Here is a 25,755-nt window from a genome sequence, read left to right on the forward strand (position 1 = left end):
TGCCTTGGATTTCTCAGCCACAATGCAGGGAGGGGACACCAGGGCAGAACCTACTGGACTTCCTGAGTTCAGATGGAGGTGAACTCAAGGGAGATGAAGGCAGCTGGGAGTTCCCAGGGGCAGAGGACCAGGGAGGAGTGACAGAAAGAGCAATTCCAGGGATCTGCAGAAGGTGCCCCACCCCACTCCTTCAGCAATGTATCTATCCGTCAGCACATGCGCCTGAGGAAAACTGCCCAACTCTGGGGAAAGGCTGACAGGAAACAGCACCTGCAGCCCACACGAGGCTAGGAACAGAGCCTGCTCCAATTAGCCCAGACTGGAAAGCTTCGTAATCCAGGGGGGCCCTGGATCCTCAGAAGGGTCTTACCTCAGAACCAAGCAACAATTAAGCCATAGAACAAATGCTGTGCTGCTCTCACCAAAGTTTAAAAGCAAGATCTGAAAGGATCAAACTGTTTTCAAGTAACTTAAGTCCCAGAACAAAAATAACCAGCACCCAACAAGTTACAATCTGTCCAGCATACAATAAAAAATGACAAAAGCATGCAAATAAATAAGAAAATATGACCCATAAGAAAAAAAACTAGAAAATATGACCAATAATAAGCAAAAAAAAAAAATCAACAGAAAGTAACCTAGATGGTAGACGTAGCCCATAGGCTGTTAAAAATTGTTACACTAGATGTTCAAAAACCAAACAAAAGGTTGGCTATATAAAGACATAAACAATATAAAAATACCTGAAATTAATTTCTGGAAATAAAGACATCTAAAATAAAAACACACATCGGACATTAACAACAGATTAGACATAGCATTAGTGAGCTCAAAGACAGTAATAATCTAGCATGAAATAGAGTAAGATGTTTTAAAAACCCTCAACAGTACATGGGTGAGCTGTGGAGCAACTTCTAGCGGCCTCTGTATAGAGTCTGTAATGGAGAGAAGGGAGAGGACAGAAAAAAATTTTTGAAGAAATAAAGGCTGAAAATTTCCCAAACTTGATGAAAACCATAGATTCAAGTAACTCAATGAACCCCACACATGAGAAACAAAGAATACAGCAGCATAACACATCACAATCAAGACATTATATTCTCTTCTTAGTCCACGTTCTGTGATTTAATATAGGATATAATCTTGGCCAAAACATGGACCAAAAGTACCAGATTTCATATACTAGCCATGTGGTTTGCTACTAGGTATTTATACAAAGTACTCTAAGCAAAAGACTAATTTTACTTTACATGCAATCTAAACTAAAAAGGCGGTTGACAAACAAGATTTCAGATTTGTAACAATGAATAGCAGTCTCATAAATTTGTTACCTGGTACAGTTTAAGTGGATAATTTCTATGGATTTGTGGAAAATCAATTTGCACACCACTCCCATAAGCATATAAAGTCATCCCTCCAGCTATCATTTCTAAGGCTCTGTTCTCCACTAATGATTACATACTTCAGTTACTCCCCGCTGGTGGTCTTGGGGAGCAATAGAAATTGAGTAGACAACTCACTCTCAGTGACAGGGTAAATTCCCTAGCATTAAATGTCAATCAAAAAGTAAAGACACACTTCAGTTAATAAAAAAAACACATCAATTCAATAAACACGTAGATTTATTTTAAATCAGTTTTGTACATGATACAGATTGGTTTTGCAGTTTTTTATAAACTAAAATAGAAATTTCTTAACACAGCAGTGTCTGCCTGTACAACAAATATCTTAAGGTAAAATAAGCTATTTTGATAGAATTACATCTGCATGAAATAATCAGATGAAAAATCTGAAAAGGTTTCTATATACCTTCTGGATTAAAAAAACCCAAAAATTATTAATGGCTCCAGATACTCAATTGCTACAGGAAGAAGGGGAAAAGTCTGTTGAGTTCTCTTGTAAGATCTTCTTGTAAAATCTAATTTCATATTATATGATACTGTTGTCAGAGAAGTACTCAAAATTACAGAAGATGAGAGGCATCATCAGCTACATTTTCACGGACATTGCTCTGTGTTGACAGTAATGTGTGACAAGGTATTCATAGCCAGCTAAATGACAGTTATACCATTGTAGCCAATTTTTGCCACTTTGGGAGGAACGGAAATTCTGCACACTTTCCAATATATCTTGCATCTTATAGTACTCACTAAAAACTAACAGCCATGGCACCGGAATAAAACTTTTTGTGAGGAACTAGAATATTACTACTAATGAAACACAAAAATGTGAGGTAAACCCACCTTTCCCCCAAAACTTTAAAGCCAGAGAGTTTAAACAATTAAGGCACTTGAAAACATTAGGTGTATGTACAAATGTGCAAGTAAAACAAACTTTAGCTGTACCAGCAATTAACTAAGAAACAAGTAAATCTTCATTTTAAGAACCTTTATTATCTAAATGTAAGGAATTTTGGTTTATGAAATGGACCTAAGCAACTTGCCATTCCTACCATAAAAATATTGAAAACCAAGGGCTAAACTCAGCCACTACAGAATAAAGAAACTAAAACAAAAAAATGTAATGACCTAGAAAGGCAAAAGCTCATTTTAAACTAATTTAAGCCTCTGAACTAATCCAATGTGTCAAAGGCAGGGAAAGAAAAGTATCCCTCTAAAACCAAAAAACGTAGTGCTCCTAAGAAAAATAAATAAAAGTATGCATGCATGCTTACTATACTATGAGAACTGAAACTAAGAAGGCTGGGAGAGAAGGAAAAAGAAAGAAAAAGAGAAAGCATAATCTGTTTATCCAGGGCAACCATTAAAAACCTACAGTACTCTGATCAACCACAAATCCTTAGATTTTGTGAAATTACACTGGTCACACATGCTGTCTCAAAATTTAAAATAACTGGCTCATTTGAACAGTAAATGATTCTAAAACAACTGATTGTTTCTTGCCTCATGAAAGAAGTTACTTTTCAAGATAGCTTGGTAAAAATTCTCTTTGAGATACAATAGTGTTAGGATACTTTTTGAAATACAAAGGAAAATATAATTAAATCAATTTTAATCTATTATATTTTTAACAGCTATAAGAAATACATTGGGAAGTTCAATAGATGAACACTTTCAACTCTGTATAACATCCTTCAGCTTAAGTTACTCAGTTATGAAGTAAAGTAGGTAAGTTTTCAATTAAGTACTAACAGCATGATATCTAAAAGCAGGTTTACTACTGCTCACAAAAAACCTTTTACCTTCCTTAATGGGAAACGACAAATCACAAACATTTTACATTACAGTCTACCTTTCAATCTGTCTTTTAAGGCACTGTTCCTTATTTTCTCAATGATATAAGGTGCTTTACAAGTATTAACAATAACCTGCTACTCTTTAATAGTTTGTATCCTTTCCATTCATTACTTTAAATCTGGAATGTAATTCCCTGGGTGGCCTTGTATTTCTAATGCAGAAAAAATGACTGTTCTCAGCACAAAATTTTACTCTAAGAATACAGTTTACTTTATGGATATTAAGCTTACACATTTATTCCATTTTTAAAATGGTTGCCAAAAATCCACCTGATTGATGCTCACTTGGCACATTCTTCTCAGTTCTGGTCACTAAAGTACATCCTGAGTTAGGATGTAAACAATGCAGCTTTCAGGCTTTAAAATGACTAAATTTAACTGCCCGACGAGTCATGAGGTCGTCTGTGCAGGACAGTACTTCTGTCACTTACAGTTACATTTGGCATGTCAAGAAGAGAACATAATCCCACAGCAGCAGCCATTAAAAATATAAGAAGACAGCCACAAGGATTCATGCAGAGTATTTTAAATATTCCTGTGGAACAAAACGATTTAACTGATTTTTCCTCAAGCACAATGCTCCAAAATACCTTATATGCATCCTTTGAAAATTTAAAGATCCTGGAATAGCGTCTTCCACGTGGGACATCTTGAAAGATAATATTTTGGTTTCATTGAGTTACACGACAGTCCTTGTTTGTTAATCTAGTGGGTCTGTTTACAGAGTGTGGTAGTTTCGTTCTTTCGATTTGCAGAATTTATAGAGAAAGAAAATTACAGCCTGCACACCCAAGACAAGAACAATTCCTCCAATGAAACTGGCTGCATCAAAGGTAGACTTTCGCATAGGCTGTGAAGTCGGAGTTAAAGTGGTATTAGTTGAACCTATTAAATAAGATAGAAAAAACAACAGTAAGTCTTATTAGCTTCTATCACGATTTCAAGGCCCACCTGAGTTTCTACTTTGCCATGTGTTAAATTCTATAAAGTATTTCCTCTTCAGTCAAGTCTTTACAACTAAGATTTATATCTGCTTGAAGATGACAAATTACTTATCAAGCCCATGTTTCACAATGATCAAGTGGTTACTGTAGCTTTACAACTTTACTACGCAAATGACAAAAAACACTCTCCTGGTATATAAATTATGCCCTGGGAACATGTGAAGCACTTTTAAAATTTGCAATTTCTTCAGACTATATACAGAATTGCTAAATAAAAGTATTAATTTGTGTTGAAAATTCACACATTTTGAATTTTACTAAACATATAATGTAAATTAAAAAATTTGGTTGCAATTTTTCAATTTACAAAAATCTTAAGTATCTGCAATTTATAATTCCATAAGCGAAAGAACTTGTCAATAAAATTATCTTAAATCTTATTCTGCAGATTTTACATATGAGATAGTCATTATAAAGTCATGGGTTGGGGGGAAGGCACAAAAATTTGAATTCCTTCTCACGGAATTAAATGATTCAAGCGAAGCACCACTCACTTTTTAATAAAAAGCAGCTTCTTATTTAAAATAACTTTAACATTTTTCTTAAATAGAATATCAAATAAACACTGGTTCTAGTGGCTTTATATAGTAAGTAGACCAGCTTTAAAACTAATTACAAATTTTCTGTATTTTTTCTTGTGAAGACAGAATGGCTTCATTAAAAGTGAAATAAAGGTAGTATAAGAATGAAGCCAAAACTCAGATAATTATAAAAGATTAATCAGAAACAATGGTATTTTAAATATGGATAGAAAGAAGGGTTCCTAATATGTGTATCTACTATGTCTAACTATAACTTAGTTTGTAACATGTCAAATCATTAATTAAAAAGTTAATTTTCACATGTACTTTCAAGAGTTATTACAAAGGAATTTGAGAAATAGTAAGAAATATGGCCAAGGTGCACACTAATAAATAGTGAGCTTGTCTTTTTAAGTGTTTCTCAGTAAAAGGATGGCTTTATTATCTTCACTCAAACCACTATGGTCTAATACAGCACATATCCAATTCCTAACAGTAATTAGTATTTAATTTCTAAGTTATAAGAAATTAGATTTCATGTACAAGCCACACTGAAAGGGTTTTGGAAAAACATTTCATACTAATGTGTCACGCCAAATGTGATTACAGGTGAAAAACCTAGGTAAGGGCCCCCAGAAAACCTGCCGTTACTGCTTTAACAGCCTATGCCGGTCTTCTAAAGACGTATGAGAGATTCGTTTCTGTTCATAACCATTCATGGGTGAACTGGAAACGATGGCAGGCGTGGTAAAAGGCAACAGCGGTGCACACACATCCTGCTTCTCTGTTAGTGTGGAAAGTCTCATTACCTGGCACAGTAGCTGTAGAAGAGGAAGGCACAGTTGTGGTTTTAGCTGGAATACAAACACAACATATTAATAATTTAAATCTCTAAAGTTCTGTTATCTAGCATCTACCTTTTTAAAATAATGCTGTCAACTTCCACGTTTTCAATTTTTTTTAAGAGTAAGGCCAAATTTCAGTTAATGGTTCACTATCTACATATCCAAAATACTAGCTTTTAAATGTATTTTAAAACATTAAGCAATCATAAATTGTAGCTCTGCTAGTGTCTATGTGTAAATAGATAATGTAAAGCATTACATTAACAAAATTTTTTTCCTAAGTAAGTCCCTTTAACACATTTCACATAACAATATGTATACATCCAGATAAGGTTTGCAAAAAGACATACAGAAGGGTAAGAATTAGAGTTCATGTGAGGGAACTATAGGTTCTTTGTAAATAATATTGCTTCTAAGACAAAAATTAACTTAAAAAGTCAAGGTAAGAAGGGCAACTCAGTATTTCTTACATGTGTATCAAGATCTGCTTATCGTCTTCGTTTCAGGAGGTTGGCCAACTTTTCTTCAAGAGGCAGATAGTAAACAGTTTATGCTCAGTGCACTGTGCAGTGCAAAAGCAGCCAAAGACAACATGCAAATGAATGAGCATGACTGTTTCAACAAAACTTTATTTATTGATAACAGGTGCCCTGAGGCCACAGTTCCCCCAATTTAGAAGAGCCCAGTGGAAGCTCTAGTCTACCCCTCAAATAATTACCTGATGATGCCTCTCAAGAAATAGACACTTGAGAAGAATTACATTGAACATAACGTTTGTAGGAACTAAAGCACTGTATTACAGACTTGTTAGTATTGATACTATTGCTGGATAGCAGCAAATATGTTAACGCTGATAGATATCTCCATACTTCGTATCCCTTCTCTCTCACCAGTGTACACATTTCGCCTACTCTACTCTTGGTTGCATTTTACCTACTCTGCTCTCATTTCTCCATACTATGCTCATCCTACAGGGAAATATTTGATCTCATCTCTGATAGGACTGATTCCTATACAGAATTCCCAGATTACAGAGTATGATTGTTTTAAGATTTACAACTCCTCCAAAGTTTTTTTGTGTTGCTTATATATTCTAACTTCAAAAAATACACTTTACAATTAAACATGTATCAAATTATTTTTCTATCTTAAAACACTATTACCAGTTTTGTCTGCACGTTTACTTTTGACCAAAGTAATACATTAACAGAATTTTTTTCCTAACTAAATCCCTTTAACACATTTCATATGACAACTTGTTGATGATGAACTCCTTGAGCTATTACCTTGTCTGGGAAGCACTTTATTTGCCCCTCAAATTTAAATGATAGCTTTGCTAGATAGAGTAATCCAGGTTGTAGGTCCTTGCTTTTTATGACTTGGGATACTTCTTGCCAGGCCCTTCTAGCCTGCAAAGCTTCTTTTGAGAAATCAGCTGACAGTCTTATGGAACTCCTCTGTAGGTAATTCTTCCCTTTCTCTTGCTGCTTTTAAGATCCACCCTTTATCTTTAACCTTTGGCTTTTTTTTTTTTTTTTTAAAGATTTGTTTTTTTAGACAGAGGGGAAGGGAAGGAGGAAGAGAGGGAGAGAAACATCAACATGTGGTTGCCTCTCATGTGCCTGTAACCTGGGAACCTGGCCTGCAACCCAGGCATGTCCCCTGACTGGGTACCAAACCAGCGACACTTTGGTTCACAGGCTGGCGCTCAGTCCACTGAGCCACACCAGCCAGGGCTACTAACCGTTGGAATTTTAATTATGACGTGTCTCAGTGTTGACTTCTTTGGATCCAACTTATTTAGGAGACTTTGTGCTTCCTGGACTTGTATGTCTATTTTCTTTGCCAAATTTGGGAAATTTCCTCTCATTTTTTCAAGTAAGTTTTCAATGTCTTGCTCTTCTTCTTCCAGCACCCCTGACTCAGATGTTTGTACATTTGGAGATGTCCCAGAGCATTCTCTAAACTCCATTTTCTTTTGAATTGTTTCTTCATTTTGTTCTGGCTTAATGTTTATGTTCCAAATCACTGATTTGAATCCTGGCTTCCCCCTCCCTTCAGTGTGGTTTCCTGTGAATTTTTCTCATTTCTTCCCTCATGCTTCTGCCATATTCAGTGGGATCTCTGAGCATTCTGAGTATACATTTTGAACTCTGCATTTGATAGGCTGGCTACCTCCACATCGCTTAGTTCTTTTTCTGGGGTTGTTTGTTCCTTCATTTGGGCTGTATTTCTTTGTCTCCTGATTTTGGCAGCCTCCCTGTGGATGTATACTAGGTAGAGCCACTCTGATTCCATTTGAGCGCACGTGTTAGGTCATATGGGGCAGAGCCCTGGGTATTTACCAGGGCGGGGCAACCATGGCTCCATATGTGAAGGAAGGGTTGAAGAGGGGACACTGCTACTGCTGGCTAACTTCTGGGGGCTTGCCTGGCCCTTGCCCCGTTTCCAGTCACTCACTTCCCATATGAGACTGGTGCCCCTCAGCAGCTGTCCTGGTTGTGCTTCCCAGGGTGGGTATGTTTAAATGTGTATGTATGGGCAGTTTCGTCCACCACCCAGTCCCTGCTGGGTTTATAGCCGTAAGTTACACAGCTTTATTTTTCCCCAGTGCTGGAGCCCTGGGGCTGGCTTGCTCACAAGGTGTCCCCACGAGTTTTATCCACCAAATGTGAATGTTGGGTTGCCCGTTCGCTGGTCGCCGCTGCCTCTCCACACCTCCTACCTGTCTGGATGAATATAGCTTCTTTAAATCCTTGGTTGTCGGACTTCCGTAGAGTTCTGGGTGTTTTTCAGGGTGATTTTCTAGCCATTCTTTATTATTTTTAAGTTAGTTATGTTCCTTCTCATGTATGGTTGTGCAATGAGGTGAGGCATGTCTACCTGCGCCTCCATCTTGACCGCATCTCAAATTGGTGAAGATTTTTAATAGGAGATGTCATCTAACGCCACTGAGTGTCATGAAAAACTTTCCAGTTGATGAGAAGTAGTAGTCTATCTTTTTGGAAAGCAATCAGCATTGAGTGTCTTAAGACAATCATTTAGGAATGTTGTTTGAATCAACCCAATCAGAGATGACAGCAAGTATTTCCATATAAGGTATTCCAATCTAACTATTTAACCAAAAGCACAGAGTGAAAAGTGCGTACGCCGCCGCCTGTAGTAAAAGGGAAACAACTCAAACGTGTAGGTACGTGTTATCCAATTCCATAATAAGCTTATTTATTTAGATACACACATAGAAAAGACTGGAAGAACTCAAATCACTTAAAACATTTTGGTATCTCTGGATGATGTGAATTATAGGGAATTTTAATTTCCTTTACATTTTTTAATTTACGAAGATTTTCGCAAAGCCCATAAAAAGCGGTTTGTGGACTCAATGTACAAAGCTACAGGGAATCTGCTTAGCTCCGTGAATGTGTTGCTGTCACAACAGCACACACTAACATCAGTGTGGTGGGCCACACCTAAGTATGTCTACAAGTTTTAAAATTAACAACTTTTAGGTATTTACTAAAATGTTATCCATCAAAAGAGCTTAAAAATCCTGAAAGGAAGAAGACGAGAGAAACAGTTGATTATATTACCTGTAGAATTGGTTGGCAATGGAGCAACAGTGGGCACTATTTAAAAAACAAACAAGTACGTAAGTCAAAGGTGTCTAAAAATCACAATCTGCTAACACGACTTCCTAACCTGCAGCCATTTGAGTGCCACTTTACAACTGTTACATTTTAGTACCATCTACCTGTGAAGGAGACTGACAGTTTCACCCAATATTACACCCTCTTCCTTAGAAATAGGAGCACCAATTTTCAACAACACTTCCCTTCACCCAGCAGACATTTCTCCACTTCCCCTGCAGCTAGGCAGCCATGTGTAAGTTCCAGAAAGCACACATAAAGTAGATATGGGCCTTCCTTTAAAAAATTTTTTTGATTGATTGATTTTTGAGAGAGAGGGAGAAAGGAAGGGGGAAAAGATAAAGAAACAGTGATTTGTTGCTCCACTTTTTTATGCATTCACTGGTTGATTCTTGTATGTGCTCTGATACGGGGTCCAACCTGCAACCTTGGTATATAGGAATGATGCTCTAACCAACTGAGCTATGCAGCCAGGACTGATATGGGCCTCTCTTTCCCTTCTTCCTGCTGGCAGGAAAACCAATGACATGGCTGAAACATGAGAATTCACCTTGGAGAACAAGGTCAAAGCCCACTTTTGAGGAATGACAGTAAAAACTTAGGAGGAGCCTGGGTCCCTAATAGTTGTAGAGCTGCTATACTGTAGCCTGCTAGCTGTACTTGAGCCCAGGCTTCCTTTACTGGATGGCTAAGTGAACTTACTTCTTAAACCATTCTAATCTGATACATCATCAAATAAGCAGAATTATTTGTTCAGTTTTTCTTTACTCTCTCTTAAAATGTCACTTAATCTTTTTTATAGGCAATATCATGAAATCAAAAGTATGACACAGTTATTGGTTTTTCTAACAAACATTAAAATAACCTAAATGACGTTATTGCACTCTACATAGAGCATAACTGATCTCATGCTAATGAAATTCTAAGTTACAAAGTTCATGTTGGGAAGGGGGAAGATGGGAAAACTCCTACCCAACAAAATTAGTTACAGGTAGGTAGTCTTTTAAGATTATTGATATTCTGCAGAAAAACCTTTTGCTCAATTATTAGTTATGCACCAAAAGGAGTTTGACTTTCCTATTAATTTATAGTCTTGTTATAAAAATCCACTGTTTCAGCTAGGAATTTTACTATTTCCTGAGCAAAGAGTAAAGGTTAAAGAGTGATCAAGTTCCTCAAATTAAAGTACAGAAAACAGATGAATAAATAGATTTACTTAACCACAGCACACACTAGCTGGACACTATGACATTCACCAGTACCATAGCCAAGAAATTGTCACAATAAGACTGTCCATGCCTATAAAATACAAATAAAGAGAGGTCTAAACAGCAGTGAGATTCTAGAAGAGTGAAAAATTATAATGAGAGGAGGAATCTGTATTTATAACATTCCCAATATAGCCAAATCACTAAACCAAGCTTCGAAACACTGTTCTTTTAGCAATCAATATAAATGTTATTCATATTGAAACTTATAACAAGATTAGAACTACAGAAATACTTCAAACCAAACACGGAAATAAGGCTTCCTGAAGCAGTGATCTTCCTCACCTCTCTGTGACCGCTTTCCCCAGCAGCCAGTGTGAGTACTTACCGTGACAGAAGTCTGTATTGTTTACCACCTGGCAATCGTTAACTGTTGAATTCTGTGAACAGTAGCTTTTACCTGTGATGGAAGAAAAAACAAACACGGTAAACAGCATCAATCACTCAATACTATCTTTGACTTTATTACTCAGCTCCAGGACAGCTTCCAAAAACCGAACTTAGGCATAAACACTATAGAAGTCCATTCACACACCAACAAAATACTGTTATTCTTTCCCCCATTATCTTAGCAATATTATACCGCACCTTTCCAAATATTATCCTTTTAAAATCCCCATGAAAATATGTAACAGATAACCCAGAAACACTTAGCTTTTAAAACTGAGGTAAGACTGCTGTCCAAGGAGGGCTGCTTGAATGCACATGAGGACCTTGTCAGTAAGGGAGAAGCGGTCAGGATCGAAAAAGGCTTCGGAAAAAGGGGAGGTGCCACCAAGGCAGCAGTAAGTCCTCTGTTCCTCATCTCTGCCTCTTCTACACTTTCTAAAACCAGTGGCTGATGGAAGACTTATAGCAAGAGTAAGGGAGTGCTTTCCCCTACAAATCCCACGGAAGGGTACTTAAGCTTTGAAACTTGCCAACTCTGCCATACATATGAGGGAGGGCTGCACTTTTAAATTCCATTTTATGAACTTAAAAAAAAAAGTGACTCTTATACAAGAGTAAACAACCCCAAATTAATTTTACTAATACCTTAATTTTAAAAAGGTTTTTATATTTTGTTACCTATTGATACAATATTCAGAACTCTTAATTTTTTCAATGAAGAGAAAAGAAGCTTAACATGTACCTTTGGCTCTTTTATTTTTGTATGTAAAAAAACCTGCTATATTGATTAAGAAAAAAAATGCGAGCACCTTACATTTAGAAAACAATAATTTATGCTGTACTCCCATGGTTCTAACAAAAACCTAACTGGCATTTCCAAGTATCTCCATCTAACTCTATTTCTCAAATTAAAGTAACTTTAAAACTTAACAAAAGCACAGCAAAGAATGAACTGACTCCCCACCTCATCCTTCTCCCCTATCTTAAGTTTCATAAGGTCTCTCTCTAAGTTCATCTAGCCGGACACATGGAGAATAAATGCCTCCAACATTTTTCTGGGGAAGTTTTCAGAGGAAAATCTCACAACTTCCTTTCACAGCTATCTTCACTGTATACTACAAAGATCTATAATCTCTCTTCCTTTGAAACTATTAAGCTTTAATTATCAAGTCTAAAGAATTAAAGGGGGTAGGGGAATGGGCGACAACAAGAGATTTTAGGGGGGAGTGTTAGGTAATTGGTACTGTGTAGGAAATGTACTTGACTTGCAGAAATAAAGTGCACACTGACATAAATGTTCTACATAATTTTCGAATGTTCGATATCCTGTAGTATTTTTTAAAGTGTAACAAAACAGTTTTGCATTCTCAAAATTAAAACAACCTCAAAGTTTCTTACCTTTACATTCCATCCAAAAGCAGGTAGTATTAGCAAGAGTACTGCTAGCATTAACACAGGAAATGCAGCTGTTGCGGTTTTCACAGGTTTCTGGGGTAGGGAAGAATGTATGCAATCAATTAATTGGCAGCTGATATTTTGTATTACTTTTTTTTTAAACACAGTAAACATTATATACAAGACTTACTAATTCAGAGAAATGATAATACTTTATAGCCTATCAATAGATGAAATGCTAACAAACATGTATTATACATACACAGTGGAACGTCAGTCATTGAAAAGGGGAAATCCTGTCATATACTGCAACACGCATAGTCCTTGAAGACATTATGCTACATGAAATTAGCAAGTCATAGGACAAACACTGCATTTCCATTTTTATATTATCTAAAATTGTCAACTCAGACAAGATCACCCTGGCTCAGCTGGCTGACCCGTCATCCGGCAAAGGGAAAGGTCCCCGGCTGGATTCTTGGTCAGGGCACATGCCTGGTTGTGGGCCTGGATCCTGGTTGGGTTATGTGCAACCGGCAACAGTTCAATGCTTTTCTCTCTCTCTCTTTCTCCCTCCCCACCCCCATCTCCAAAAGTAAGTAAATAAAATCTTAAAATAAAAGAGTCAAACTCAGAAGCAGAAAGTAGAATGGTAGTTGTAAGGCATGGGGGCAGAACAGAGAACAGTCCAAAGACTATAAAGTTTCATGCAAGAGGAAAAGTTTTAGAGATCTGTATATCGCTGTACTTATAGTTTATACTTACAATACCCTTAAAAATTTGTTAAGAGGGTAGATCTCGTGTGTGTGTGTTTTTTTAGGTGCGCACACACACCTTTATAAATTGGCTAAGAAATTCCAATCGTTTTAAATGACTTATAAGGCCCGAGTCAACTCAAGAGAAAGGGGGAAACACAAGTTAGTGGAACACTGAACACTTCCTGGTACCCATCTAAAACAGCCCCTTCTTACATGGCAACTCTTTCACACACACTCAGGATTTCGCGATGCATTTTAAAGCATCCTTAAAAAATAAAAATATTGGAGAACAAAAAGGACTGTTACAAGGCCAACAATACAGACAAAGAAATCATTGCCCCAAAACATCAGATGAGACACTACAGTTTGTAATGGTAATAAAGGTTGAGCCCAAGATTTAATGATGCCCATTCTGAAAAACCCCAGAGACTTGTCATTAATAAATGATCCACTGTTTCCAAGGTCCTCTATAACTGAAGAATAAGAGATAACACATTTGGAGGGCGCTACAGCCATGTACATGTAATTTAACAAGTTAGTAAGATCTTTTTTGATAATTTAAGCCAAATATCCTAGAAATAAGACTTCAAAGGAGGCTAATTACAATTCAATGTCTGTACAAACTAGACTACAGAACTGGGCTTGCGTTTCTATACTTCATCATTAGTATTTATTGGAGACAGAGGACACATGTGGGGGGAGGGGTCACAAAGCAGAAATAAGTCTTTCAGAGGTTTGTACACAGATGAAAAATGCTAGTTGTTTCAACTCTTTTGTGTTTGATGAGGAATGTTTGGGTAGCATAGTAATGATACAATGAACTGAACTTGCCTTTCAGATTGCAGCCCACCCAACTACCACTTACAGAAAACACAAATCATCTCCTTTGCATGCATTTAAATTACACAAAGTCAATTAATTTCGTATTTCCAAGCTTCTCTTTAAAAAACAAAAAACACAACGAAACTACAATTCTGAGAGGAAACTGCCAAGTAATTAGAAGATGAAACATATGCCGCTTTATCATCTTAAAAATAGGGCAGGTTTGAACTTCCAGTATTGAACTGCAATTTCCTTTCATTTAAAAAATTTAAAATGTTACCATTACATTGCTCTAACAAATACTTCTAAGTTCACTAATATTTTATTAAGCTTTTATAAAATACAAAAACTAGGGAAGATACTGTACAACAGTATGATCGACCTTAAGAAAAACACTAAGGCAAAAGCTAGAGATTATTCCATCAAAATGCCAGTTACTTACCCACTATTAACTAGACTAACCAGCCACACTAGACTGCAGGTTTTATATATCTAGTTCTTCACCTTACTATCTCAAATTTATCTTCCCTTCTTTTTCGTATTGTCACGACAGTGAGGTTCAGTGTATGCTTCAACCAGTAGGCTGCAAAGACTAACATAAGGTGTGTTCCCGATCGGAGTCTAGAAAATCAACAGACCTGGTTCCACTCCCAGCTTCACAATCTACTATACAAACGGTCCCAGCAGTTACTTCTCTACTCGCGGTTTCACCACCTATCTTCCAGTTTAGTCTGAGACAGACGTACGCCAAACACTGGCTACACGAATGGGTACTTTGCGTCGTTTGCACGTAGCACGGGGTGTAAAGTTTTAATTAAACGGCCAAACTTAAGGTAAATCTCGTAACTATCCGCAAAATTAACGTAATTAAATCTCAGGCGACTTATTTCTCAGACCCAAGTGTCGACACACAAGCGAAAATTAATGTCTTCAGTTTCCCCTTCCCCCTTCTGCAACTTCTGGAGAAGCCTCCCTTTGGACTGAAGACCTGGGTGGACAAACAACTAACCTTAGGGAGAGGGACCTCGGTCTCTTCGCCAACTTAGGGGACATGTCGCCTTGCCCCATGATCAACCCCACTGCCTCCACCGTGGAAGGAAGCCACGTCCCTTCTTCCCAGCCCACGGCAAGCTGGAGATTTCATAATCTCCACTTTTATAAAGCACCTCGGACTGGGACACTGGGGTTATAAACTGTGTAAGGGCCCCGCCGCCCCTTCTCACCATGGCGCTTCCCCACTCCGGCTACCCCGCGCCCGGCCCCGACCGGACTCGGACGGGCCGCCATGTTGCCGGAGCGCGGACGGAGGGCAAGAAGGGCAGCTCGCCCGGGCGGGTGAACGAGAGAGCGCAGAAAGCCGGCCGGGCCGGCACCCACCTGGTGCTGGAGTGGTGGCCGGAACGAGGGTGGTCAACGGCGTCGAGAGCGTGTGGTTGGTGGGCGCTGAAGTCGTATTCGGGGCCAGGGTGGTGTTCTGAGCCACGGTCAGCACACAGAGCACGGCCAGGCAGGCGACGGCCCAAAGCAGCAGGCGGGAGAGCCCCGACATCGCGACCTCAGTGTCAGTCTTCTGCCCAAGCTGCAGCGCACAACGCTCGACGGGCAAGTCCGTCTCCTGCGGCACCTCCTCCTACACTCCGCTCCCCCAGCAAGAACGCGCTGGGGTCACGTGAGGGGCCCCAGGCCGCGGCGTGCGGGGGCGTAGCGGGGCGGAGACCGGGTGTAGTCGATACCAACTGGAATACTACGGGAGGGGGAACACAGGCATCCAGAATAAACCGAGGGAGTACACCGTTGTCCCCCAAAGAGACTGTAATATTGCAAACCACCCGAAGTATTATACATATGAAACTATTTTTTTTGCCCAGTGATTACCATACAGGACGTAACTTGGCTTTTCTTTTTCCTGCAATATGGAAAGCTCCCACCCTGGCTTGGATGGAACAACCTACGTGACGTAGCGCATGGCGTCCCCCAGAGCGACCAGTGAGGCTGTGAATTCCGCAGCCCCACGTGACCCCAGGGCCTCGCTTTCCGGACCTGAGTCGCCGAGGGCGGAAGTTGTCTCCGAACGGTGCTTTACGACCGGATAACATTTAAATGTGGGCTGCGCTTCCGCCTTAACAAGGTCTTGCGCATATATGTATTTAACAGGACCTGTGCTTTTTACCTTAGAAGTCGATTTTTCTGGAAGTCACCCCGTGTTGGGATTCCCTAGGGAAATGGAGACCACGTGGTTAAGGGATTTCTGCCTCGCCGCCCCTGTAGTGTGAGCGGCGAATCACCGAAAGTGGTCTCCTGCCTTCTTGCCGGAGCCGCACACGTCTCTTTCACACTTTCCTAACATGACTTTCCCAAATCTCTTGCCATTTCAGCCAGCGATAGCAGCGGCCAATAGTCAGAAAATCGAAGACGGATCTGAATTGGAAATCCATCTGATGGGTTCCTATCCCAACTTTACAGGTGAGTGAACAGATTCATTAGTGACTGGACCAAAACACACTGATTGCTTGGCGTCAGGGCTTCATTTAGAAATGTCTGTTAATTTTCCGTCGCTGCTCAGGCTTTTATTAAGGGTGAGCGCCATCTGATGTCCAGTCGCATAGAAATATTCACAGGTGCAGCCATGCTTCCATCAAATGTTAAACATTGGATTGTAAAAGCGAAGTATCTAATGTCGTCTGTTTTCAGCTATTTGTGTTTATCATGATAACCTTAATCATGCACATTTACGCTAATAAAATATACACGGGCAGTAATTGCTTTTGTGAGATCTGCTTTAATATGAAAGCACCAAAAAGAGACGACTGCATAAGCGCTGTTAAACAAAATCTTTGAGGCCAAAAGTTGTCCTGAAAGGGTTTGTTGAGCCATACGCTAATCAGGAAAAGGACCAGGTCCTGGGACATGCAGTTTGAACCGTCAGCAGCAGCAGGGCTTAATGGAGATGATGAACTTGTCCACCGCCTTGGGGTTGATGGGGAGGGAGGTGATATTTTATACAATGAGTTTGAAGCAGAAAGATGAAAAGTTTTGAGAGAATTTACACTGGTTATACATAAGGGATGAGCCCCACAAGTCTGTTTTGAAAGGCTCAAGCACTTCTGATGCACATTGAGGAAAATGAACCTATGATTTAGCACATTTTCAAAGCCCCCTATCAAATACCAAACTTCGTAATTTATGTTGTGTATGTTACTGTTGAGATTGTTACAAATGTTTTGTATGTTGTATAAAGTTTATTTGAAATATGGACTGACTAGATTTGCAAGTTTTAAGTTGTGATTCCATTTTGGGAATGGTAATAGATAGTGTAATCTCTAAAGTACTGGTTTAAAAAATGTGTTTCCATACAGGAGAGAGTATCACAAGGTTTTAGAGATCAATTTTAATTTGAGTATGAATTAATTCAGTCAGTTGAAAATTAGTATGATGTTAGAATGGCTAGTACTGAACGTAACAGGGATTTGATGTTTATTGATGATGATGATGCTCTGTCGATGGCAGCTTGACTGTTTTCTCATGAGTTAATATTCCAGAAGGGAAACTAATTTTTATTTAATATCTGCTGTGGGTCAAGCACCATGAGAAATATCTTCACATATTATCTCAGTTAATCCTCAGACCATTATGAGATAGATATACCCTCATTTTACTAAGGAAATCGAAGCCCCAATATAATGATATTGTTAGTGATTTTATGAATTTATTAGTGGAAGGGAGCTGACAACTTTTTTCACTTCTCTACTTTTCACAAATGAGGAAAGTTAAAGGTTAAGTAATTTAACCGCCACATTGCTAGATAGCTGGGACTAAAACATGGCTAATTTCAAATATGTATAAAGTAGAAAGACTCAGACTGGGATCCTGAGGTTAGCAGACTAATCATTCATTGACAAATAACTGGCTTCTTTGCAGTTGGGGCAAATTCTTTAGATAGAATTTAAATGTTTTTCAAATGTCCTAAAATAAGAACGTCCATATACCACATTCTTATTAATACGGCTTAGTGTAAGATACAGCCTTGTATTTGACTGTGCCATATCAGCAATTAGGGCAAGGCCACGTAACTAACATTTTGCATAAATCATCAGAATGACTCTACTCTCATAGTTGTAGACTTGGAAAAATCTAGAATTCCTTCTGTTTAATCAAATTACAGTTTTCAATTTGGTTAAATCAAAGTCTTATATTTGGAGTAAAGTGGGATAAGCTTTTGAGTCTTTTGTAACAATCAGTTTCTCCAAATGTGTTTACACATACAAATCATTCTAATACATACTATGTTCTGATAGAGAGGTATTACTGTGTATACCTTTAAGTGGGGGTAATAAGAACCACTGAATGTACAAATCAGCAAAACTTCTTATACAGCCTCAGAGTGGAAAGTGAGAGGGAACGAGTGGACTGTGAATGTGCCATTCTTTAGACAGTTTGCAGTGTTCTACCTTCACATTGCAGCTAAACTGAAAGATAGGGGAGCTAGAATGTTTCTTAACACCCATGCAGATAATCCAATTCTTTCACATAAAATATTTAAAGTCATGATGTACAGGTTCATTGCCAGTAAGAACTACTCTGTTGCCTGTTATTACATGACTAATTCTTGTAATGTGTTTTAACCAGGATCTCTGCAAAGCATTGGTTTCATTCATCACGTGCTTCACTAGCTGGTGAGCCCACCTCCCTGCTTTGAGACATCCCCGGTGTGACCACAGGATCCCATCCAAAGGCCCAGAGAGGATCTGGAGGCTTCAAACAAGCCTGAGTTGTCAGGTTGGCCCAAACTTAGGAAGAGGAGATAGCTTCCTCTTCAGTGATTCCCAAATCTGGCTGTTAGTCAGTCATCGAGGAACTTTTAAAAATACAAGTTCCAGACCAGAGGCCACCCGGACAGCCAGCACCATGTTCGGCTCCAGCCGAGGTGGCGTGCGGGGTGGGCAGGACCAGTTCAGCTGGGAGGATGTGAAGACTGACAAGCAGCGGGAGAACTACTTGGGCAACTCACTGATGGCCCCAGTGGGCCGCTGGCAGAAGGGCCGTGACCTCACCTGGTACACGAAGGGACGAGCAGACTGCACGGGGATGAGTCGGGAGCAGGAGCTGGCGGCCGTGAGGCAGGCGGAGCAGGAGGCACTCATGGCGGCGCTGGGCTACAAGAATGTGAGGAAGCAGCCCACGGGCCTCAGCAAGGAGGACTTTGTAGAGATCTGCAAGCGTGAAGGAAGTGACCCTGAGGAGAAGGGAGTGGACCGTCTCCTGGGCCTGGGGAGCTCCAGTGGCTCTGCGGGCCGAGTGGCATTGTCCCGGGAAGACAAGGAGGCAGCTAAGCTGGGACTCCCAGTGTTCACACACCACCGAGTGGAGAGCAGTCGGCCTGGGGCCTCCCCGGCCCGGAAGAAGCCCAGGCCAGAGGAGAAGGTGGAACCGGGCCCCCAGAGTCACAAGAAGAGCAGGAAAGAAAAGAAGAAGAAAAAGAAGCACAAGAAAGAGAAGAAGAGAGAAAAGGAGCACAGGACCAGGGCAGCCTCCTCGCCATCGCCGGCTCCGTCTGGGACCCGCCATCGCAGGCACGACTCTGACTCCTCGCCATGCTGCAGGAGGAGGCGTGGGCATGACAGTGACTGAGGCCCAGCCCAGCAGGACCCTGCCTACCCCAGGCAGGCTTCATTCTCAGTGAAGCCTTTGAGCATGTGCCCTGCCAGGCCCAGGGAACTGCAGGACGGGCTTGTGGGAGCCCTACCAGGCCCCTGTGAGCAAGCAAGGTGTCCAGGTGGTGCCTCACTCCCAGATGGGCCCCAGGCCTACCAGGGGAGGACACACCTGCCTTAGGCTGTAAGAACTGCTACTTCTATTTTCTTTGTGAAGACTCACCCTTTGTGCTTAAATAAACTTACTTTTAGCTGGAAAAAAATACAAGTTCCTAGACAACACCCTGAAGGCTATACACTGGTAATTTATTGAGCACTCACAGTGTAACAGGTCCTATTCTAGGTCCTGTACACAAGGTATCGATTCCTTGAATCCTCACAACTCTCTGTGGTGGTTACTGCTATTTTGAGATAAGGAAGTGGAGACACAGTGAAGTTCTTGCCTGAGCTTTTGCAGCTAGGGAGCGGCAGTGCCAGGATTCAAACCCAGGCTGTCTGCCTCTAAGACCCACATCCTTAACACTGCTGGGTCAGTTGAGAGTGTGACACAGGCAGTGTACTTTCTCCCCATCCCCTCCAGTTCTTAGTATAAAACCATATGCTGTATTGTAATGAGCTATTATAAGAATGTGTGTGTATATTAGAGTGCGTGTGTGTATAAATATATAAATATGCCACTTTTCAGGAGTTAGGGATGGTGGAGGGCAGGGCAGTAGATAGAAGTACAAACGGGTGGCCCCAGGGAAGTCTCTATAGCACTAGAAAAGTTCTGTGTGGGTTGTGTCAGTCACATGAGTATACATGTGATGGAATGACTGTATGTTGTACCAGTGTCAGCTGCCTGTAGGTGTACTGTACTGTAGTTGAATAAGATACGCACATTGGGGAAACTGGGTGATCGGTAGATAGGACTGCTCTACTATTTTTGCAACTTCCTGTGTACCTATAATTTTTTTAAAAAATCACGCTTACCTTTGGCAAGCCCTAGGACACTTAGAGACCTGTCTCTATAAGATTGGCTGAGAGAGAGATCACGTTTGAAGACAAGCCTGCTAAGGGCAAGAAAAGCACAATGGCTCTGGGCAGAGCAGGAGTGCGGTGGTAGTGGTGGCAGTGGCAGCTGAGCAGGGTCACCACTAAGTCAAGCACGTCACTGAAATGGGGGCTGAAACCATTACTTAGGTCTTGCAGTGATTCCCAAACAACTCGTGCCCAGCGTGCTAAATAAGAACCTCTGGGGAGAGCCAGATGAATGCACAGAATCCCTGTGTCAGATGTTCAAGACTGAGCAGGTCAAGGATAGGATCCAGCAGTCGTGTTGAAAAAGTTCCCTGGGTGACAGGGATTTGAAAATCTCAGATTAAGGAGCAGCTGATAAAGCTGGATCCCCAATCACGTCTCAGGAGTCAACCACCAGGGGGACTATAACCCAAGCCCTTGGTATGACTAAAACAAGTATTCACATCCCTAAAAACATCCACAGATGGCCTTTTCTGAATGTTATGTATAAACAGGGAAATTGAACAAAATTACTTTTTTCTATTGTCCCTCCTACTTGGGTATTTACTGAGTTTCTCATGGCAGACAATTATAAATATTTTAGAGTTCAAAGTCCATTCATTAGGTACTGCTATAAATGAAGAATGGTTTTGGCTATAAGCAACTACTCTATCAACGGTAACATAAACAAGGGCCTATTTGTCTCTTGTAGTAAGAGGTCCAAAGATAGACACTTGGTTGGTGCTGGTTGCATGATTCAAGAGTTGGGGCAGACATCTCTGCAGTTCTCTTGGCCTTTTTTTTTCCCTAAAGATTTTATTTCTAGGGAGGGGGAGGGAGGGAGAAAGAGAGGAAGAGAAACATCAATGTGTGGTTGCCTCTTAGGCCCACAACCCCGGCTTGTGCCCTGTGGGACTCAAACCAGCGACCCTTTGGTTTGCAGGCTGGTGCTCGATCCACTGAGCCACACCAGCCAGGGCACTTGACCTTTCATTCATGGCTCCAGCCTCTTTGCATTTAAGACTGGATGAAGGGGAAGGGGCAGGATCACTGGCATTCTACTCCTGTCTCACTGGCTAGAATGGTATCCCATGGCCACTCCTGGCAGTAAAGAAGGCTGGGAAATTGAATTTTGTGCTCTTACAGTTTCTGGCAAATGCACAAAAGGAAAGGGGGGGGATACTGGGTGTTGGGTGAGACAACCTCCAGCACCTGCCACAGCTTTCACATGAAATTTTATTAAGCATGGTTTAAATCTAGAAACAGCTGATCAGATAATTATTGGGAAATATTGATATGAAAATCAAGCATAAAAATTTCCACTGTCAATAATTGTACATTGTTGTATTGGTCTTTCATTCTCTGTTGGAACTAATTCTAGTTGTTGGAGAACTTCTTTTCCTTCAATTAATTGCCTAATGTAGGAGAAAGGGTGGAAAATTTAGTCAGTCATACATTTTCACATTTAGCTTACGTTCTTAAATTGAGTCCTATCTAGCTTAGCTAAGGATATTTCCTACAAATTAAATTAACATCAGTAATAAATATCTTAAAACAGCTCTCAGTGTGTCTGTGTTGCCAGGGCTCCCCTACACCTCTCTGGGACCCTTACAATCTGTCATTCTCACAGCCATCAGGATGAAGTTTTAAAAATGCAAATCTATCGATCTTGCTCCCCTGCTTAAAGCACTTCAATGCTTCCCCATTATCCCTATGCTAAAACCGAACTTCCACCCTGGCCAGCCTCCCCACACCTCTCCGGGGCTTCCTGGCAGCATGCTCCCCTTGTGCTCTCTGCCCCAGCCAGACTGACTTTCAGTACCTCAGCAGCACCGTGAGCCCCTCCTGCCACAGCTGTCTCCTTCGCTCTTGTCCCTACCCCAACCCCTCTGCCTGGTCACTTCCTGGCCTTCAGATCTTAGCTCGGTCATCACTTTTCTTGTGGAAGTTTCCCAGACCCTTTTATAGGAATTACCAGGGTTAAATTTGATACTTATTTGTATGTTTCTTTGATTCATTTCTGATTCTCTTCTGAGGACAGAGATCGTGCCTTTGCTTAGTGCTCAATGCCTAGCACAACACCTAGCACATAGTGGACACCCAATCAACATCCACTGGATACATGAATAAAAACTCAAAGCCACGCTAGTTAGAGTCTAGATATTCACTAGCCATGAGGTGGAACTCTGATGGTTCAATTAAAAGAGAGAGAGAGAGCCCTAAGCATAGGACCAGTGCCCTCTACCAGTGCTTGCTTGGGTTGAGGTGTGGCTGAGGGGAAGGTACAATCTCCATTTCATGCACCTTTGGAGGGACACAGTCAGTGCTGACACTGATCATGCTCTAGTCATCTTTGTCATGCTCTATTTTTGACATCCCATTCAGAAACTGACACAGAAGGGGCATTGTGAGGATGAAGAGCAGGGGAAAAGGGACAGATTCACCTCTCTCCAAAGAGGTGACACCTAGTCTCCAAATTGGTTTCACAAATACTGAGGAAGCACCTACTGTGTGCACCTGTCCACTGTGATAGGTGTTAGGGCACAAGATGAGTAAGACCCAGTCCCTACTCCAATTGTTCACAGTGTGCCAAAGAGGACAACAACCAGCTTCATCTTGGTAATCAGGTTGGTTTCTGACCTCAACCTTGAACAGAATTTCAGCAGATTGAAGGGAGGCAGAATGAGCAAACAAGCAAAGGCCCAGAAGTTGTTTTAGGAGTGATGGTACTCTGCTCCAGCTGTAGCTCAGCTGCTATGTCGACAGCTTCCAAAATCTACATCTCCAGCCCTTGTCCAGCCTGAGCACCTACTCCTGGTATTCAGAAGTTGCCACCTGCTTGTTGTGTCTTAATCCAAATCATAACTTGCCCATCCTGAATTCATGATCTTCTCTCCCATATCCTTCTGCTTGTATTCTCTATCTTGGTGAATGGCACCAACCATTCAACAGGTTCCAAAATCCTAGGAGTTCCACTAGAACTTCAGTGCCCAACGTGGGCATGTGTGGCTATTTAAATTTAATTAAAATTAAATAAAATGTAGTTCCTCAATTGCCTTAGCCATATTTCAAGTACTCAATGGCCACGTACAAAATCTGTGGTTAAAATGAGCACTGGCATGAAATTTTTCCATGTAATGAAGAGTTAATCATCCCCATGGAGTGGCTGGAATAATGTAATACTCAGAAAAATTCTAACACTTTACATCATTTCAGGGCAGACATTTAAATAATCAAGTAGAGATATGAAACACATGATGAAAAGTATATCATCCATTTTAGGTCCACATGCCTATAAGCATCATGCTAGTAATATTTTAGTAATAATTACCTAAGATAGTTCCATATTTTAAATTGCTCAATAAAAAAAAATTACTTGTGGCCTGGCTGGTATGCCTCAGTGGATTGAGTGCTGGCCCGTGAACCAAAGGGTTGCCAGTTCAATTCCCAGTCAGGGCACATGCCTGGGTTGTAGGCCAGGTCCCCAGCAGAGGGAGTGCAAGAGGCAACCACACATTGATGTTTCTCTCCCTCTCTTTCTCCCTCCCTTCCCCTCTCTCTAAAAATAAAATAAAATCTTTAAAAAATAAAATAAAAAAGTTACTTACAAATTGGCTAGTTTTCATCTATCCCCTCAGTGTTCATGGACAATTAGTTTCACCTCACTTCTGCATGTAAATATAGCTACATTATTAAGCACTATGGTATTATTCATAGTAATTAAGAAGTGATACCCTTGAGGCTGAACGTAAATGGATGGATGGATGAACATAAGATTACAATGGCTGTGCCTCCTAAATGGTTTCTGTGTTTATTATAGATAGAAAGTTTCTTACAAAATATTTCTAAATATGTTTGTATTATTTTTGCTTTTAAATTCTCTTTGCTTCTAAATTCTCTTAGCAACTAAAGAAAATTTAGAACTAAATTCTCTTAATTACTCATACAATACTTAATCAAATTTTTTGAACCACACATACTTCACATATATGACTATAATATACACAAACTTACAATACACATACCCAAAAGCCACATATTTTTTATCTAGGTAGGGAGTCGCTTGTAGTGTGATGTAGAACTGTGAACCATTGCTGTGACGGCCTTTGTTGACCATCCCAAGAACTCCCCTTTTATCGTGAGGAATTGAAAAGTTTTCATCTAGAAAAGACAAACAGTAGTAGGTCATTAAAATATTTCTATTATCTCGATGGATGGTAACACGTAAAGCAAAGAGAACCCTTGGTAACAAGGGTTCTCAATCACCCTTATCAATACATCCCCAATGGCAAATATTCTGTTTGTTTCATATTACTTTCACTCAAGTGGGCTGTTAAAAAAGACAAACTGTAAAGTCTTATTTTATTTTCATTTTTATTTTTAGATCACATAACAGGCATAGACTATCAATAAAACGTAAAAGAAAGTTAAGGAAATTCAAAGGCTATGGTACAAATCAGAACCCTTTCATTATATTGGGACTCAGGAGTTCCTGCCTGCCTCTGCCACTTATAGGAAGATATGGAGTAGTAGTTACAGTTCTGTGGTTAAAACTGGTTTTATTTGTAATATACAACATTACGAGTGAGAACTGCTTGTTTGAAATAGAAATCAGAATTTATGTGAAAAATAACAGTTTCTGAATTTACTTAAAATAAAGCTCATCCTCATAAAGAGAGCAGAAGGGAGAGAGTATGAGAGCTGAATGGTGTGATCTATAAAGGACTAGGACCAGGTGGGAGAAGTGGCGGGAAAGGATCAATGGGGAGCAGGCTGGGGGGACGTGGGGGTCTGAAATGTACCGAGTATTTCAATTCCAATAAAAACACCATAGTTCAGAAACATAAAATAAAATAAAGCTCATTCTGATACTACAATGGAAGCAACTACTTTAAGTGTGGGAAACTGCATTGCATTCTCTCTGGTAAAAGTATAATCAGACAGTTTGGGAATTTCCATAGAATTTTCTAAGGACTGTTGTATCAATTAGAGCCAGGGGTGTCCAACCTGCGGCCTGCAGGCCACATGCAGCCCAGGAGGCTATGAATGCGGCTCAACACAAAATTGTAAATTTACTTAAAACATAATGAGATTTTTGTTGTTGTTGTTAGTGTTTGTATATTAAACGTGTGGCCTAAGACAGCTGTTCTTCTTCCAGTGTGGCCCAGAGATGCCTGAAGACTGGACAGCCCTGATAGA

The 25,755-nt window shown here is 40.3% G+C and overlaps 3 protein-coding genes across 6 annotated transcripts in view; 1 reads left to right on the forward strand and 2 right to left on the reverse strand.

Annotated features, from left to right (window-relative positions):
• Positions 1-1,604: 1,604 nt before the first annotated feature.
• Positions 1,605-15,574, reverse strand: CD164 (CD164 molecule). 2 transcript variants are annotated; one of them, XM_024551795.4, is made up of 6 exons: positions 15,284-15,573; positions 12,330-12,419; positions 10,870-10,941; positions 9,217-9,252; positions 5,591-5,635; positions 1,605-4,141 (listed from the first exon to the last, which is right to left on the reverse strand). In XM_024551795.4, exons 1-6 carry the CDS (start codon positions 15,453-15,455, stop codon positions 3,975-3,977), a joined length of 582 nt encoding a protein of 193 aa, XP_024407563.1. In that variant the 5' UTR covers positions 15,456-15,573; the 3' UTR covers positions 1,605-3,974. The 2 variants fall into 2 exon arrangements, with proteins under 2 accessions (XP_024407563.1, XP_045044600.1); XM_045188665.3 differs by lacking the exon at positions 9,217-9,252 and having other exon boundaries at positions 15,284-15,574.
• A 363-nt stretch (positions 15,575-15,937) lies between these two features.
• Positions 15,938-22,115, forward strand: C11H1orf35 (chromosome 11 C1orf35 homolog). Its single transcript, XM_024551796.3, has 3 exons — positions 15,938-16,034; positions 16,282-16,369; positions 18,533-22,115. The coding sequence occupies exon 3, from the start codon at positions 18,812-18,814 to the stop codon at positions 19,532-19,534; it is 723 nt and encodes a 240-aa protein (XP_024407564.1). The 5' UTR covers positions 15,938-16,034; positions 16,282-16,369; positions 18,533-18,811; the 3' UTR covers positions 19,535-22,115.
• PPIL6 (peptidylprolyl isomerase like 6) overlaps positions 21,840-25,755 on the reverse strand; it is a 28,786-nt gene continuing 24,870 nt past the window's right edge. For all 3 annotated transcript variants that reach the window (XM_045188667.2, XM_024552069.3, XM_045188666.2), the window contains 2 exons: positions 24,582-24,717; positions 21,840-21,971 (listed from right to left, as the gene is read on the reverse strand). In XM_045188667.2, coding sequence (XP_045044602.1) covers positions 21,860-21,971; positions 24,582-24,717 — 248 coding nt within the window. In that variant the 3' untranslated portion in view covers positions 21,840-21,859. The remainder of the gene's footprint in view (positions 21,972-24,581; positions 24,718-25,755) is intronic.

The sequence above is a fragment of the Desmodus rotundus genome, chromosome 11 (genome assembly GCF_022682495.2).
Source record: "Desmodus rotundus isolate HL8 chromosome 11, HLdesRot8A.1, whole genome shotgun sequence".
NCBI lineage: Eukaryota > Metazoa > Chordata > Mammalia > Chiroptera > Phyllostomidae > Desmodus > Desmodus rotundus.

What these genes read in the sequence shown, in the direction of transcription:
- CD164 (XM_024551795.4), bottom strand. Translation starts at nt 15,455, where the DNA reads ATGTCGGGGCTCTCCCGCCTGCTGCTTTGGGCCGTCGCCTGCCTGGCC. An exon ending in CTTTTGGATGGAATGTAAAG is followed by an intron (nt 10,942 to 12,329) that starts GTAAGAAACTTT and finishes CTTCCATCACAG; the next exon opens with GTAAAAGCTACTGTTCACAG. An exon ending in CAATACAGACTTCTGTCACG is followed by an intron (nt 9,253 to 10,869) that starts GTAAGTACTCAC and finishes TTTTTTAAATAG; the next exon opens with TGCCCACTGTTGCTCCATTG.
- C11H1orf35 (XM_024551796.3), top strand. Translation starts at nt 18,812, where the DNA reads ATGTTCGGCTCCAGCCGAGGTGGCGTGCGGGGTGGGCAGGACCAGTTC.